Consider the following 16,168-nt stretch of genomic DNA (forward strand, 5'->3'; position numbering starts at 1 on the left):
ATTTATATATTGATGTATATTTTACAACAACAATTGTTGTGTATAGAATGCTTCTTTGCTAAATAAAGTAGCTTATTCTTAAAAAAAAGAAATGCTACAAAGTATGTGATGTAAATGTTATACTGATGTACAGGATCAGCAATGCAGGATGGACTGGATTGATTTCTGAGGCTTCATGTACAGTAGGCCTCGATATCCTGACTGTTTGATTATATTTGTTTTTTAGACTGTGAAAGACCATTAGCTCTGAGACATAGATCAGGCTGGGGTGGAATGGGATGGACCCCCCTACTGTGTTGAGAGACAGAGGTGGGAAAGGGAGCAAATTTGAGCTCCCTCTTGGCAAGGCCCAAAAGAAAAGGCATATGAGAGCCATGTCATTGGCTTTGGGCTGTCTGTTGATTTATATATTTTTTATATAGCCTATTGAATTGGCATACGTGTGTTCTGGGTAACAGAGTTGCTTTTTATCTCGTTTATGACTCTTTGGTGTGGATTTGGGCTTTATTGTTGGGCTAAGCTTTGTAGAAAATGTAATGCCTCTATGCCCTCTCACACACACACAAGTCCCCAGATTTTTCTCTACCCGCACATCACTTTTGAACCTCAGGGCTCTACCGTTCCATAAAACATAATGAAAAAAATAAAACTGTCAAATATTAATCAAATAAGATACCCCCTCTCTGCCCATCTCTATATGCTCTCTTTCGCTTTGCCTTTCTCTCTCTCCTCTCACACTCTCAATCTCATCTCTCTCTCTCTCACTCAAACACACACGACTACACACACACACACACACACACACACACACACACACACACACACACACACACACTGCTCTCCCCTTTCTTCAGTGCTCTATTGAATACCCTTCATATACAGTACCTTCAGAAAGTTTTCACACCCCTTGACTTTATCCACATTTTGCTGTGTATGAATTTAAAATTGATAAAATTTAGATTTTTTTGTCACAGGCTTACACACAATACGCCAAAATTTCATAGTGGAATTGTGATTTTAGAGTTTTTTATTTTAATATTTTTTTTACAAATGAACTAAAAATGAAAAGCTGAAATGTCTTGAGTTAATAAGTATTCAGGAGTAAAAATAGCTTAACAAGACACGTAATATGTTGCATGGACTCTGTGTGCAATAATAGTGTTCAACATGATTTTTGAATGACTACCTCATCTCTGTACAGCTATTTTTACTCCTGAATACTTATACAATTATCTGTAAGGTCCCTCAGTCGAGCAGTGAATTTCAAACACAGATTCAACCACAAAGACCAGGGAAGTTTTCCAATGCCTCTCAAAGAAGGGCTCCTGTTGGTAGATGGGTTAAAAAAAGCAGACATTGAATATCCCTTTGAGCATGGGGAAGTTATAAATTACACTTTGGATTGTGTATCAGTACACCCAGTCACTACAAAGATACAGTCATCTTTCCTAACCCAGTTGCCAGAGAGGAAGATACCCTCTGAGGGACTTGAGGCCAAAGGTGACTTTAAAACAGTTACAGAGTTTAATGGCTGTGCTAAAAAAAAGTCTTAAACAAATCAAAATATATTTTATATTTGAGATTCTTCAAAGAAGCCACCCTCTGCCTTGATGACAGCTTTGCACACTCTTGGCATTCTCTCAACCAGCTTCATGAGGTACTCACATAGAAAGCATTTCAATTAACAGGCGTGCCTTGTTAAGTTAATTTGTGGAATTTCTTTCCTTCTTAATGCGTTTGAGCCAATCAGTAGTGTTGTGACAAGGTAGGGGTGGTATACAGAAAATAGCCTTATTTGGTAAAAGACCAAGTCCAGATTATGGCAAGAACAGCTCAAATAAGCAAAGAGAAATGACAGTCCATCATTACTTTAAGACATGAAGGTCAGTCAATACAGAACCTTTCAAGAACCTTTACATTTTCTTCAAGTGTACTTGCCAAAACCATCAAGTGCTATGATGTAGCTGGCTCTCATGAGGACCACCACAGGAAAGGAATACCCAGACCCTGCTGCAGAGGATAAGTTCATTAGAGTTAATTGCACCTCAGTTTGCAGCTCAAATAAATGCTTCACAGAGTTCAAGTAAGTAACAGACACATTTCAAAATCAACTGTTCAGAGGAGACTGTGTGAATCAGTTCTTCATGCTCGAAAATCTGCAAAGAAACCACTACTAAAGGACACCAATGAGAAGAATAGACTTGTTTAGGCCAAGAAACACAAGCAATGGACATTCGGCCAGTGGAAATCTGTCCTTTTGTCTGATGAGTACACATTTGAGATATTTGGTTTCTACCTGCCGTGTCTTTGTCAGACGCAGAGTAAGTGAACAGATGATCTCAGCATGTGTGGTTCCCACCGTGAAGCATGGATGAGGTGTGATGGTGTGGGGGTGCTTTGCTGGTGACACTCTGTGATTTATTTAGAATTCGAGGCACACTTAACCAGCATGGCTACCACATCATTCTGCAGCGATACGCCATCACATCTGGTTTGCACTTAGTGGGACTATCATTTATTTTTCAACAGGACAATGACAAACACCACACCTCCAGGCTGTGTAAGGGCTATCTGACCAAGAAGGATGGAGTGCTGCATCAGATGACCTAGCCTCCACAATCACCCGACCTTAACCCAATTGAGATGATTTGGGATGAGTTGGATCGCAGAGTGAAGGAAAATGAGCCAACAGGTGCTCAGCATATGTAGGAACTTCTTCAAGACTGTTGGAAAAGCATTCCTCTTGAAGCTGCTTGAGAGAATGCCACGTGTGTGCAAACCTGTCATCAAGGCAAAGGGTGGCTACTTTGAAGAATCTCAATTATAAAATAGTTTATTTGTTTAACACTTTTGCTTACTACATGATTCCATATGTGTTATTTCATAGTTTTGATGTCTTCACTATTTGTCTACAATGTAAAAATAAAGAAAAACCCTTGAATGAGTAGGTGTGTCCAAACGTTTGACTGGTCCTGTATGCACATTAGATATTTCTATAGATATGTTAAATTCGCAAAATGTATGGGATATTATGGGGTTTTGTGTGTCGATGGGTGATAGCAGAAATATGTTAAATCCATTTTGAATTCAGGCTGTATCAAAACAAAATGTTGAATAAGTCAAGGGGTATGAATACTTTCTGAAGGCACTGTATGGATGTCACTGACAAAAGAAAGGAAACACTTGTGTAAATGAGGGATTCGATGTATATTGAAAGCAGGTGCTTCCACACAGGTATGGTTCCTGAGTTAATTAGGCAATTAACATCCCATCATGCTTAGGATCATGAAGAGTTCTCAGTGACTTTGAAAGAGGGGTCTCAAAGGAGCATAGCGGTGTTCAAGGGTGTGTGTGTGTGTGTGTGTGTGTGTGTGTGTGTGTGTGTCTCGGTCACCAGATCTCAACCCAATTGAGATTCGGGGTGCATCTGAGACAGACTTTTTCCACAACCATCAACAAAACATCAAATTATGGAATTTCTCATTGAAGAATGGTGTTGCATCCCTCCAATAGATTTCCAGACACGTGTAGAATCTATGCCAGGGCGCATTGATGCTGTCCTGGCAGCTTGTGGTGGCCCCAAGCCAGGAGGACGAGAATGAGGGGAGGAGGAGAGAGAAGGACTGGAGGAGTTGTGAGAAGCGGAGGAAGTTACCTGTAGATCCCAGCCCTGTTGAATGGGAGACAGTGATCACTGCAGAAAACACTTTTCAGGGAGGTTATGAGGTTAGATAATGTTACTGCTTTCCAATGGAAAGTTAAGATCACTTTATTTGTCAATTGCACACAAGATCCAACCGAAATGTGACTTTCACTTTTAAACCAACCCCTCCGAAAGACGCACACAGGTTTTGGAGAGATCCAGTGGGCTGCCACACTGGGCACCCAGGGAGCTGTTATTGTGGGGGGTTAAGCGCCTTACTCAAGGGCACAACAGCAGGCAATGACTTCTAGGATTTGATACCCTCTGGTTGCCAGCTCACTTCCCAACAGATGTTTTCCTGTCAGACTCAGAATTCGAACTGGCAAGCCTCCAGTTGCTGGCTCGCTAAGCTACCTGCCGCCCCAGGGAAGCCATTCTTTGCCCCGTTAAACATTTCAATTTCAGGTTGAGATGGTCCAGTTCAGCACCACTATTTCATCAGGACAAAGGATTCATGGCCTGAAAGGAAGCCATTTTTCTTAGAGAAAGTGCTCTTCCAACATATGGCAGGCAGCATTACGCTTCAATGTCGTTGTAAAACTGCCCTCAGAATAAACGGTTTTGGTGGAACCTGGAGAGTGATTTGTAGTAACAGTTCTGGATTACTCTCGTTCCTGTCCAGGGTCTCAGGGCACTCGGATCTAGTTAAGGATCCCAGGGTGCTCAATGGTAATGTTTTTATTTCAACACAGACTTTAACATGTATATAAAGGATGACTGTGGATGGAATTCATTCAAAACTGACATAGTGATGGGCTTTGTGTCTTTTGGCACAAAGCCCAATAGTTTATGAACTACTGCCTGTGCACGTAGTTCTTATTCTGAAATGGGATACATCTACCTGTGAGGGTTGTCTACATTGTAGTAGTAGCAGGTTGTTACAGTAGCAAAAACATTATCTGATCTCATTTGGCCTTAGGAGAAATAGCTACTGCGTAATACCGCAATGCCGGTTTGATTGAATCGAGCCTGTGTTGTTGTTTTTTCTCCGCAGGAGTACACCATCGACATCTTTTTTGCCCAGACGTGGTATGACCGGAGATTGAAGTTCAACAGTACCATGAAGGTCCTGCGTCTCAACAGCAACATGGTGGGCAAGATCTGGATCCCCGACACCTTCTTTCGCAACTCCAAGAAGGCCGACGCCCACTGGATCACCACGCCCAATCGCATGCTTCGGATCTGGAACGATGGACGGATACTCTACACACTGCGGTGAGATTTCCAATGAAGAATCACCGATGGATGACCCTGACACAAATGAGGGAACAGAGGCTGTTTCCAGTTGACTGTATCTGACAGGCGGTAGTTCTCTATCGGCACTGGTTGAGCTTTGGACCACGTTAATTATCCTAATTTGGTGCCCCCGGTTAAGGAAGGAGAGTAGCTTCAGCCTGGCAGTACTGATGTGGTCTAGTCTAGAGAATGCAGTGGTCTAGGATGAACGGTATCTACTATCTAGCCAGATAACTCTCTCTCTCATACTGTCTAATTAGTGGAGGAATTATGCTGGACTGGACTCCTCAACCCATCTGTGATTGATGTTCTCCCAGAATGCAACCACAGTTCATTAATTCGTTAGGGAACTCCAACCTCACCAATGGCTAATTGTATCATCCTAATGCTGAATAGAATGATACATGACAAAAGTGGATGGATGAGTAATGTCATTATTGCCCATTTTGTCATTTAGAAGGTTTAATGAGTCTGACTTTCATGTCCACTGAATGGTAGAAATCAGACAGGATTTGTTACAAAACAGAGGTATGTTAGATGCTTTGTTGACAACCCCAACCAGCACAGTAAGTGGTGTGTCTTTCTGTTTGCAGGTTGACTATTGATGCCGAGTGCCAGCTTAAACTGAACAACTTTCCAATGGATGAGCACTCCTGTCCCCTGGAGTTTTCAAGCTGTGAGTCTGGCCATATGCTCTCCCCTACCCCACCGTCTCGCTCACTCTCTCTCTTGCTCACACACACTCTATATATCTCTCTGCATGGCGTCCACATGCCCGCTTCCAACTGCAACAGCAGTGGCAGCCAAGAACAAGCACCATGCCATGCTGATGAAGACATCAGCACAGTGGACATAATGCTCCCATGTCCCCCCCCCCCCCTTTTTTACTATTGTGAGATAGGGGGAAAGGAAAGAGACAGCAGTACATTTTGAGAAGGGAGAAGCGATACGTTTTCACATTGACCTCCAAACCGTAGAAGTTTAGATCCAGTGCAGTAGCAGTGGTGGAAAAATTATTAAATTGTTGTACTTGAGTAAAAGTAAAGATACTTTAATAGAAAATGACTCAAGTAAAAGTCACCCAGTAAAAAACTGCTTGAGTAAAAGTGAAAAAAAGTATTTGGTTTTAAATATACTTAAGTATCAAAAGTAAAAGTATAAATCATTTCTTATTCCTTATATCAAGTCAACCAGATGACACAATTTTCCTGTTTTTTACATTTATGTATAGCCAAGGGCACACTCCAACACTCAGACATCATTTGCAAATGAAGCATTTGTCTTTAGTGAGTCCGCCAGATCAGAGGCAGTGGTGATGACCAGGGATGTTCTCTTGATAAGTCTGTGAATTGGAACATTTCCCTGTGCAGCTAAGCATTCAAAATGTAACGAGTACTTTGGGGTGTCAGGGAAAATGTATGGAGTAAAAAGTACATCATTTTCTTTAGGAATGTAGTGAAGTGAAAGTTGTCAAAAATATGAATGGTAAAGTACAGATACTCAAAAAAACAGCTTAAGTATTACTTTAAAGTATTTTTACTTAAGTACTTTACACCGCTATACAGTAGCCAGGCAGGCAGGGTTGGTGAGAGAGACCACAGCCAGAGAAATCAGTGTTCCTCATGAGGAGCTGGTGGGGATGGGGTTCGTGGTAATGAGCCTGTAAGTGAGCTACAGATGCACCATGGGACGGTCTTGGGAGAGAGAGAGAGAGAGAGGTTCCTAAATAGCTCCAGGGCAACAAGAAAGAGAAATGAGAGTTGAAGCCCTAAAAACAGAAGAGAAAAACACATTTAAAATTGATGAAAGCCACGGATGATTCCAATGGCTGAAATCAGTTTGAAGTGCATTAGCTCCCCTCAGTTGCAGCACACGATGCAGCATATCTTTTTTTCAGCACGCACTGAGAAAGAGTGCCACATTCACTGCAACCATTTTGTAATGTATCCTGAAAGCATAGCCATGGAAGCATCTTTGGAAGGACAGAATGGCCTTAATGTGGACAGCAGATAAAGACTACAACCTTCAAAGCTATGTGTTTAAAAATGTAAAAACCCACTACAGCTTGCACTTGGGAAAGTTGAGATGCATTAAATCACCCCATTTAGCATGATGTAGCCCTATGCATTGTTGTTTTCTTCTCTGGACAGAAATCAACAAAGACTTGACTCAAGGTCAGTCGCTATTAGTGTCCAGTCACTATTTAGGATTGCACCGTATGATGTTACTGAATATTCATTGTCCACTTTACATTACTGTGGCCTTAAACCTAATAACCATTGGAGCGCTACAGAAGTACATAGTGTAACACATCACCTGTGCAACACATTTTAATATGGGATGAATTCAGTCATAGACCACCAGGTAGTAATGTCCAGAGCTAATGGTCAACCCCCCCCCCCCCCCCTTGTTCAGATGGCTACCCCAGAGAGGAGATAGTGTACAAGTGGAAGAGGAGCTCCGTGGAGGTGGGAGACATCCGCTCCTGGAGGCTCTACCAGTTCTCCTTTGTTGGCCTGAGGAACACCTCCGAGATCGTCAGGACCGTGTCAGGTAATGGCCTCGTTCTTTTTCTCTTTCTCTTTCACTCTGTCTCTCTGAGCTTCCCTGTTCTGAATGTGCTGTGGTTTACTCAAGGAGCCCTCCTTCCTGGCGCATGCAGCGTGCATGATATGTGCACCCTGGTGAATTAAAATACTCTGTGCCTAGTAACAGAGGAAAACATACGCATTATTTTAGGAGACGATCTTATCCAGAGCGACTCACAGCAGTGAGTGCATACATATTCGTATTCTGTTTGTATTGGTCCCCCATGGGAATCAAACCAAGTGCCACGCTCTACCTACTGAGCCACACAGGACATTTTGCATGCACACATTGTCTGTTGGTGCATTCCGCTAGAAACAAAGCAGGAAATGAATGAACCTGAGGAAAATGGCTCCTCGGCAGCTAAAGTTTATCAGATGCTGTTTTTAGTTGTTGAATGCTTAATATATCTGGCGGTGTGTTAAGGGGCTTATATAGAAATAGGTGGATTGGTTGGGTAGTCACTGTGATATTCTTTGGTGTACAGGCGAGCTGATAGGGAGCTTTACCTTTGGCCCACACAAAATGGCTGACAAGTTTCCTCTAAAAGGCCAAACCTAAATAGTGACAGTCATGAAGATATAATGCCATTTTAGCAGTTATTTCCCCTAAATGGCAGCTACAGAAGAAGAAGTGATAACCAGAGGAAACACAATCTGTTACAATTATCATGAAACATGGCAAGAGTCTTTTTGGCTTCTAGGGGGGAGGGAATGCAAATGAAGAAAGATCTTAAAAAAAAGATACTCCATTTATTTAGATGTTTCGCTTAAATGGATATTGATCACGCAGAATGGATCTATATTTCATCTGTTTAGGACTATCTCCCTGGCCTAACGAAACAGACGTGATTGTATCAGACATGCTTTAGTAGAGCAATTAGGTCTTACATTTTCTTCAGATTACATCTCTGTGTATTTAGAAGGCAATTGTTGTTGTACCGGAGAAGGTCCACATGTTGCTATGCTCTAAGACACTTCCAGGTTAGTTTTCCATTTACTGCAAAGGGGACATAAAGTACCATTTTAATTACACATATGATTGTTAGGCTACACTCTTAGAAACCTAAAAGGGTTCTTCGGCTGTCCCCATAGGATAACCTTTTGAATAACCCTTTTTGGCTCAAAAAAGGATTCTCCTTATGGGGACAGCCGAAGAACCCTTTTGGAACCATTTTTTCTAAGAGTGTACAGATGTCAGATGGCCTATTCATTTCTCAAAACCTCTGTGTCGTGGTCCTAACTAGTATTGTGAAAGATGAACAGAATGTCTTTGATGACAACAGATCCAACTCCTTTCGGCGTATAGCCGTTATCAGGAAGTGATGTTCGAGGTACTCTTTTAAGTAGCCTGTATATCATGTCAACTATTGCATGTATAGATAGTGAAATGTGACCTGAACTGTTGGAAGTGTAAAGCTGTGTATGGAGGAGATAAACTGAATGGGCAGCCACAGTCATTCAGACCTGTCAGTGTCTGCATGCAGTGTGACAACCTGGCACACCTAATTTTCGTAGATTAAAAACAAATAATAAATGACAAAGCGGCGCTCTATATCTACCATGCGCAGCTGCTCCGACAGCTGTTGCCTGTTATATTCACATGCTAGCCTCAGATCCCTGGGATAACACTTTCTCTGAAGTCAGTGAACAAAACAGAGGTACAATACAATGTCTTGGAAAGTCACTCACTGTCGATGCAACTGAGAGGTAATTACATTGATTGGAAATAGTATACTATAATCAGACTGATTTTACTTTCAAGCGATAGATGCTGTGTGGGGGAGGACTAAGTGGAAAGTATTTGTCTATTCCTTTGACATATTGGTTAGATAAACAAAATAGGTGTTCTGTTACATAACAAGGGAAAGTGAATATCCCTGTTGTAATGGTGTAGTCCATTGTGGAGTTTGCCTTTGTTTAAGATTCTGGAACACACCATCTGGTGAAAATTTATTCAGGAGGTAGCAGAGGAGGGATCATGCCCTTGCACTCTGTATTTTAACTACCGTTCCATTTGTGCTGATATGGGAAATGTTGACTACTGCTAGGGCATTAGGTATATTGTACATTCAGTGCACATAGCTGGAGTTCTATTTTAAGTTTGGCCATAAGCACATAAAGACATTAGAGTCACTTGATTAGCGTGATTTTTGAGTTCTATACCGGTTGTAAAATAGGTCAGTTAGGGGGAGCACAAGGACACAGAGAAACAAGATGTTTGTTTCTTACTAAGGTTTGCTTTATAAGGAGGCTGTGTCTGCTTTGATTTGGTGTTCATCCTCTGGCAATGTCAACAAACTTAGACCTTCACTATGTCACATCACATCAAGGCCCCTCGAGGGCCACCAGTCTACCTGCGGATCCCTACGTCCTCCTCAGACAGTGTCCTGATCTAGCCCCCTGCTGTTGTCCATTGCTGCTGACAACTAAGGAACTAGCTTTACATGGGCAAGCAGTCCGAGAGTGAGAACCAGACAACACACTAGAGGATTTGTCTGTAAGTCATTGCAGTGTCTGCCTCCATACTTGGGTAACCTTAATGCAAACTCAACCTTTAATTCACCGGGTTAAGCCGGGAGTCCAGTGCTGCTAAACAAGCTGTTTCAGAGATCAATGATGGAGAGGTGGGGGCGGGGGGTGAGCAGGAAGAGAAAGTTGTTTGGGAGCAAGTTGTGTCAGACGTTGTTGTTTTCTTCCATTTGATTTGTCCCTTGCCAAACACAAGCATTCATTTCTGAGCATTTGCTTTGACCCATTTAGTCCCATTGGTCACCATAGTGAGAGAACATGTTTTGTTGTACTTTACAGGCTCTAGAGAAGATAAAGTTGTACTTATCAACAAATAAGTCCTATACTATGCATTATTAAGGTTATCACAATCAAAAAGCTGCACTTTTACAGACTAATTTGGCACCGCAAGTCACTATTCAACAGCTTAAAAAACAAATACATTGTTGACATTTAAAAAATATTTTCTTTGTAAATACAATGTTTAAAGGGTCTAGTTTACATATTGGCCTTCATGTTCAATAGATTGAATCCATGATGCTTGTGGGATATGAAAATATAATTGTTGCCAATGGTAAAATACAGTGGCTCTAATTTATTATATACAGTATATTTAATCATAGCAGATTATTATTTTTTTTAAGCTGGGTTATGGGTATACAGTATATTTAATCATAGCAGATTTTTTTTATTTTTTTATGTTGGGTTACGGATATACTTGATCAAGATGATGTTACAGATGATTGTACCATTATCCATTTGCCTTTACATTTGTTTAAATCAGTGGTTTTGACTGTAAAATGCCATATTTTGTTATTTGAGGGGAAATTGACCCATAAACTGATCTTGGGTAATAACTAAACACATATTTAATGTCAATAGGTTTCTTTAGTGTCTTTTGCACAATGTTAGATCTTGCTGAATAGCCACAGGTGTAAACCTGGTTCGTATGGGTTTTTGGGGCTGAGATATGTAGATTGTAGATTGAGTTCAAGCACAGGCGCAGACTTTGTAGGTAAGTAACTTGGAGCTTAAATACAGGTGTAGATCTGATTTGTATGAATATTGGGGCTGAAATGCAGGAGTACTCCTATTTTTATGACAATTGAGGATGACATGTCACAGTTGACCTGTTTTTTTTGTATATTTTTTGTCAATCAATATTGGGTTGGACATGCACGTGTACACCTGGTCTGTAAGAATACTAGGGTAAACCTCTTCTATATGAGTGTGCCCATGGATTTACCTGGTTTATATGAGTAATAGGGTTTAGTGATACACAAGGCTCTTACAGGTAAAGGGTCTGGATGGATGTCTATTGCCCATTTAAACGTCGATTTAAGTTTGCGGTAGGAAAAAGGTGAATGGGGTTGAGACATGTGTTATTCCACTGTGCGATGAGTTATCTATAAAATGATTAGCGTATACAGGTCGGAGGTCACAGGACTAAGATATGCAAATAACAGGATTAGGATGTGCAGCAAATAGCTGAATAGATGAATTGGAAAACCGTTGTTTAAACAGAGCCCGTGTTGGAGCTATAATCTCAACCGTAAAAAGAATCAGCCGCATTCGGCATGTTTCAATTTCCATATTCCACATTCCCCCCCTCTATCTCTTTAAGATGAATCATAGTATGGTTTTAAACAGCGTAGCTGATGGTTAATTTGTTATGTATTTGTGTGTGTGTTTTTTTGGGACGAGTGCTATTCTTAGAGTGACCTTTTAGATGCTGTGGCGTGCAGCTCTGTTGTCAGTGTGCGTCAGTCTGTGTGATTTAGCTGGAGTCAAAAAAGCCTCGGGACACATCATCATCCTCTTCCGATTATGGAGCCCCACAGTTTGCAGATGAAATCCGGAGGCATTGTGGATGAAAGGAAGTGGCCGGGTCGAAGGGTGAGGGACGAGGGACAAGCACAGCACACAGGGCATAACGCCGCCCGCCCGCCTGGTTAATGCGTCATTGTTCTCTCCCCTCTTTAGCCCTTCAGTCCTGCAATGGGGGCCCGGCAAAGAAACAAACAAAACCCAAATACCAACACGGGATGTTTTCTGAGGCAATCCCCACTTAGGGTGAAGAGACAAACCTTGTGGAAATATAGTGACTGTGGTGGGGAGAGGTTTGGGAATCATCCCAGGGGCACTGTGGTCATCGTCTTGCACCAGGTTCGATAGAAGTAATCAAAAGCAGATTAAGGAGAGAAGGTGCCAGGCTGTTAAAGAAGATGACCAAGAAGAAGTGAAAGCTCAAAGTTGCCCTTTCACAGGGCAGCGTAATGAATGAAGTAGAAATAAAAGAACATATTCCTGCCAACAGATATTTCCACGTGGAACACAAGTGCATAAACTATACTTACAGTACATCTACACTATTTCAGGTTCTCCTTTCCAGATAAAAAACATTTACTCAGCGATGGCAGTAATGTGCTTAGCACATTTATCTATTTATCACATTTATCTATTTAGCATATTTATGTGATTATCTGGATTTATTTTTCTCATTTTGTCTGTCATAGTTGAAGTGTACCTATGATGAACATTACAGCCCTCTCTCATCTTTTTAAGTGGGAGAACTTGCACAATTGGTGCTGACTAAATACTTTTTTGCCCCACTGTACATGTGATATGAGTAATGTAAGATATGTAAACATTATTAAAGTGGCAATATTTAAAGTGGCATTGTTTATAGTAACTAGTGATCCATTGATTCAAGTGCCCAGTGATTGGGTAATTGGGTCTCAATGTAGGAAGTAGCCTCTCTGAGTTAGTGATTGCTGTTTAGCAGTCTGATGGCCTTGAGATAGAAGCTGTTTTTCAATCTCTCGGTCCCAGCGTTGATGCACCTGTACTGACCTTGCCTGTACCCCGCCTGCACCTGTACTGACTTTCCACCTTCTCCACTGCTGTCCCTTCAATGTGGATAGGGGGGTGCTCCCTCTGCTGTTTCCTGAAGTCCATGATCATCTCCTTTGTTTCGTTGATGTTGGGTGAGAGGTTTTTTTCCTGACACCACACTCCATGTGCCCTCACCTCCTTCCTGTGGGCTGTCTTGTCGTTGTTGGTGTTCAGGCCCACTACTGTTGTGTCATCTGCATACTTGGTGATTGAGTTGGAGGCGTGCATGGCCACACAGTCATGGGTGAACAGGGAGTACAGGAGAGGGCTGAGCACACACCCTTGTGTGGCTCCAGTGTTGAGGGTCAGTGAAGTGGAGATGTTGTTTCCTACCTTCACCACCTGGGGGCGGCCCGTCAGAAAGTCCAGGACCCACGTACCCTTGTGTTAAAAGGGTTAGGAAGGATACACACTGTATGCAGTGCATTGGAAAGTATTCAGACCCCTTCCCTTTTTCCACATTTTGTTATGTTACAGCCTTATTCTAAAATGGATTAAATCGCTTTTTTCCCCTTAACAATCTACACAGAATACCCCTTAATGACAAAGCAAAAACAGTTTTTTTTTATGTTTGCAAAAAAACTGAAATATCACATTTTCATAGGTATTCAGACCTTTTACTCATTACTTTGTTGAACCACCTTTAGCAGTGATTACAGCATCGAGTCTTCTTGGGTATAACACTACAAGCTTGGCACACCTGTGTTTGGGGAGTTAACATTCTTCTCTGCAGATCTTCTCAACGACTGTCAGGTTGGATGGGGAGCATCGCTGCACAGCCATTTTCAGGTCTCTCCAGAGATTTTCAATCCGGTTCACGCAAGGACATTCAGAGACTTGTCCCGAAGCCACGCATGCATTGTCTGTGTGCTTAGGGTCATTGTCCTGTTGGAAGGTGAACCTTCGCCCCAGTCTGAGGTTCTGAGCGCTTTGGAGCAGGTTTTCATCAAGGGTCTCTCTGTACTTAGCTCTGTTATTCTTTCCCTCGATCCTGACTAGTCTCCCAGCCCCTGCCACTGAAAAACATCACCACAGCATGATGCTGCAACCACCACGCTTCACCGTAGGGGTGGTGCCAGGTTTCCTCCAGACGTGACGCTTGGCATTCAGGCCAACTATTTCAATCTTGGTTTCATCAGACCAGAGAATCTTGTTTCTCATGGTCTAAGAGTCCTTTAGGTGCCTTTTTGGCAAACTCCAAGTGGGCTGTCATGCCTTTTACTGAGGAGTGGCTTCCGTCAGGCCAGTCTACCATAAAGGCCTGAATGGTGGAATGCTGCAGACATGATTGTCCTTCTGGAAGATTCTCCCATATCCACAGAGAAATTCTAGAGCCATCAAGTTCTTGGTCACCTCCCTGACCAAGGCCCTTCTCCCCTGATTGCTCAGTTTGGCCGTTCGGCCAGCTCTAGGAAGAGTCTTGGTGGTTCCAAACTTCTTCCATTTAAGAATGATGGAGGCCACTGTGTTCTTGGGGACCTTCAATGCTGCAGATATGTTTTGGTACCTATTCCCAGGTTTATTCCTCAACACAATCCTGTCTCGGTGCTCTACCGACAATTCCTTCGACCTCATGACTTGGTTTTTGCTCTGATATGCACTGTCAACATTGGAACCTTATATAGACAGGTGTGTGACTTTCCAAATCATGTCCAATCAATTTAATTTACCACAGGTGGACTCTCTAGGATGATCAATGCAAAAAATTCTAAATGCCTTTTTTCGCTTCGTCATCATGGGGTATGGTGTGTAGTGTCACGTTCGTCGTAAAGAGGAGACCAATGCTCAGCGTGATTAGAATACATTTTTCTTTAATGAAAAGGAAGAACATTTAACAAACTTAACTTACAAAAACAACAAAACGAACGTGAAGCTATAATAAACCGAGTGCAGACACAGGCAACTATACATAGACAATAACCCACAAAATACCCAGGGAATATGGCTATCTAAAAATGGTCCCCAATCAGAGACAACGATAAACAGCTTCCTCTGATTGAGAACCAATCTAGGCAACCATAGACATAAAAACACCTAGACTAGAAACAACCCCATAAACATACAAAAACCCTAGACAGGGCCAAAACACATATCACCCTCGTCACACCCTGACCTAACCAAAATAATAAAGAAAACAAAGAATACTAAGGTCAGGGCGTGACATGTAGATTGCTGAGTAACTGTTTTATTTAACCCATTTTAGAATAAGGCTGTAACATAACAAAATGTGGAAAAAGTCAAGGGGTCGGAATACTCTCCGAAGGCACTGTATGTCTTTTTTTTTTAAATTGATGTAGTTCTGTTATTGTCTATTAATGTTCTGTATTATGTCATGTTTCATGTTTTATGTGAACCCCAGGAAGAGTTGCTGCTGCTTTTGCAAAAGCTAATGGGGTTCCTAATAAAATATCAATACTAAACTCATATTCATTATATAAATACGCATGTTTTATTTTGTCTGGCTTGCCATTCCAAATAAAGTGAAAAAGGGAAGAGTTCTGAATACTTTCCGAATGTACTGCATAATCAATTTACCAAGGCGGAACAGCTGTGCTTCAAAAGGAGCAGGTCTCTGAACCTCTGTCTTCCTCCTGGGTGATGCCAGTGATGAGAAGAGTAGATGAGTGGGAGTGACTGAGGCTGTGATTCAGACACAATCCTCTCTGCTGAGTAAAATACCTCCCTATACATCCAGCTTGTGACAGTCTAATAAGCCTATAATTAACACCTGGACATTGATGCTCCTGATAAGCCAAAGAAGAGATTGAATTGGGAAAATAACCACTTTGTTTTCCTCACTATTGACTTACACCTGCATATTAGGAGCTCCTGTAGCGCCAGAGAGGGGGATATCGTGAAACAGAGAGTAAAGGGAATAGTGAAATAGAGAGAGAGTGGAACAGGGAGCGGGGGGCTAGAGAGAAACAGACAAATTGACATTTGAAATTCCGAACAGTTTTGACTTTCCACTGATTCTCTCCCTCATATTCTGAAGTGTAACCGCAGCATCCTGCCTCGGCGCGATTCAGAGAAGTAAACTAGGACACAGGAATACATTGAGCAGAAAGAAATCATTTGTGAGTGTGGGACATTTTGAGGCTGCGTGACAGTTGTTTGTTGCTGGCGCGAGATGGAGGCTGCGAGGCGAGATGGGTATAGTGTATAAACAGGCCAGGCTGTTAGGGAGCTGCTGGTTGGCCCGCTCCCCAGTGTCTTCTGGTGCAGTCTGCAAGGCAAG

The 16,168-nt window shown here is 42.0% G+C and overlaps 1 protein-coding gene across 4 annotated transcripts in view; it reads left to right on the top strand.

Moving 5' to 3' along the window:
* LOC110537755 (gamma-aminobutyric acid receptor subunit gamma-2) overlaps positions 1-16,168 on the top strand; it is a 70,767-nt gene that overhangs the window by 17,232 nt on the left and 37,367 nt on the right. For all 4 annotated transcript variants that reach the window (XM_021624119.3, XM_021624120.3, XM_090192754.1 and 1 more), the window contains exons 4-6: positions 4,698-4,918; positions 5,533-5,615; positions 7,355-7,492. In XM_021624119.3, the coding sequence (XP_021479794.1) occupies positions 4,698-4,918; positions 5,533-5,615; positions 7,355-7,492 (442 nt within the window). The remainder of the gene's footprint in view (positions 1-4,697; positions 4,919-5,532; positions 5,616-7,354; positions 7,493-16,168) is intronic.

Source organism: Oncorhynchus mykiss, chromosome 12 (assembly GCF_057628025.1).
Source record: "Oncorhynchus mykiss isolate SJ-2025 chromosome 12, ASM5762802v1, whole genome shotgun sequence".
In the NCBI taxonomy this organism is placed as follows: Eukaryota; Metazoa; Chordata; class Actinopteri; order Salmoniformes; family Salmonidae; genus Oncorhynchus; species Oncorhynchus mykiss.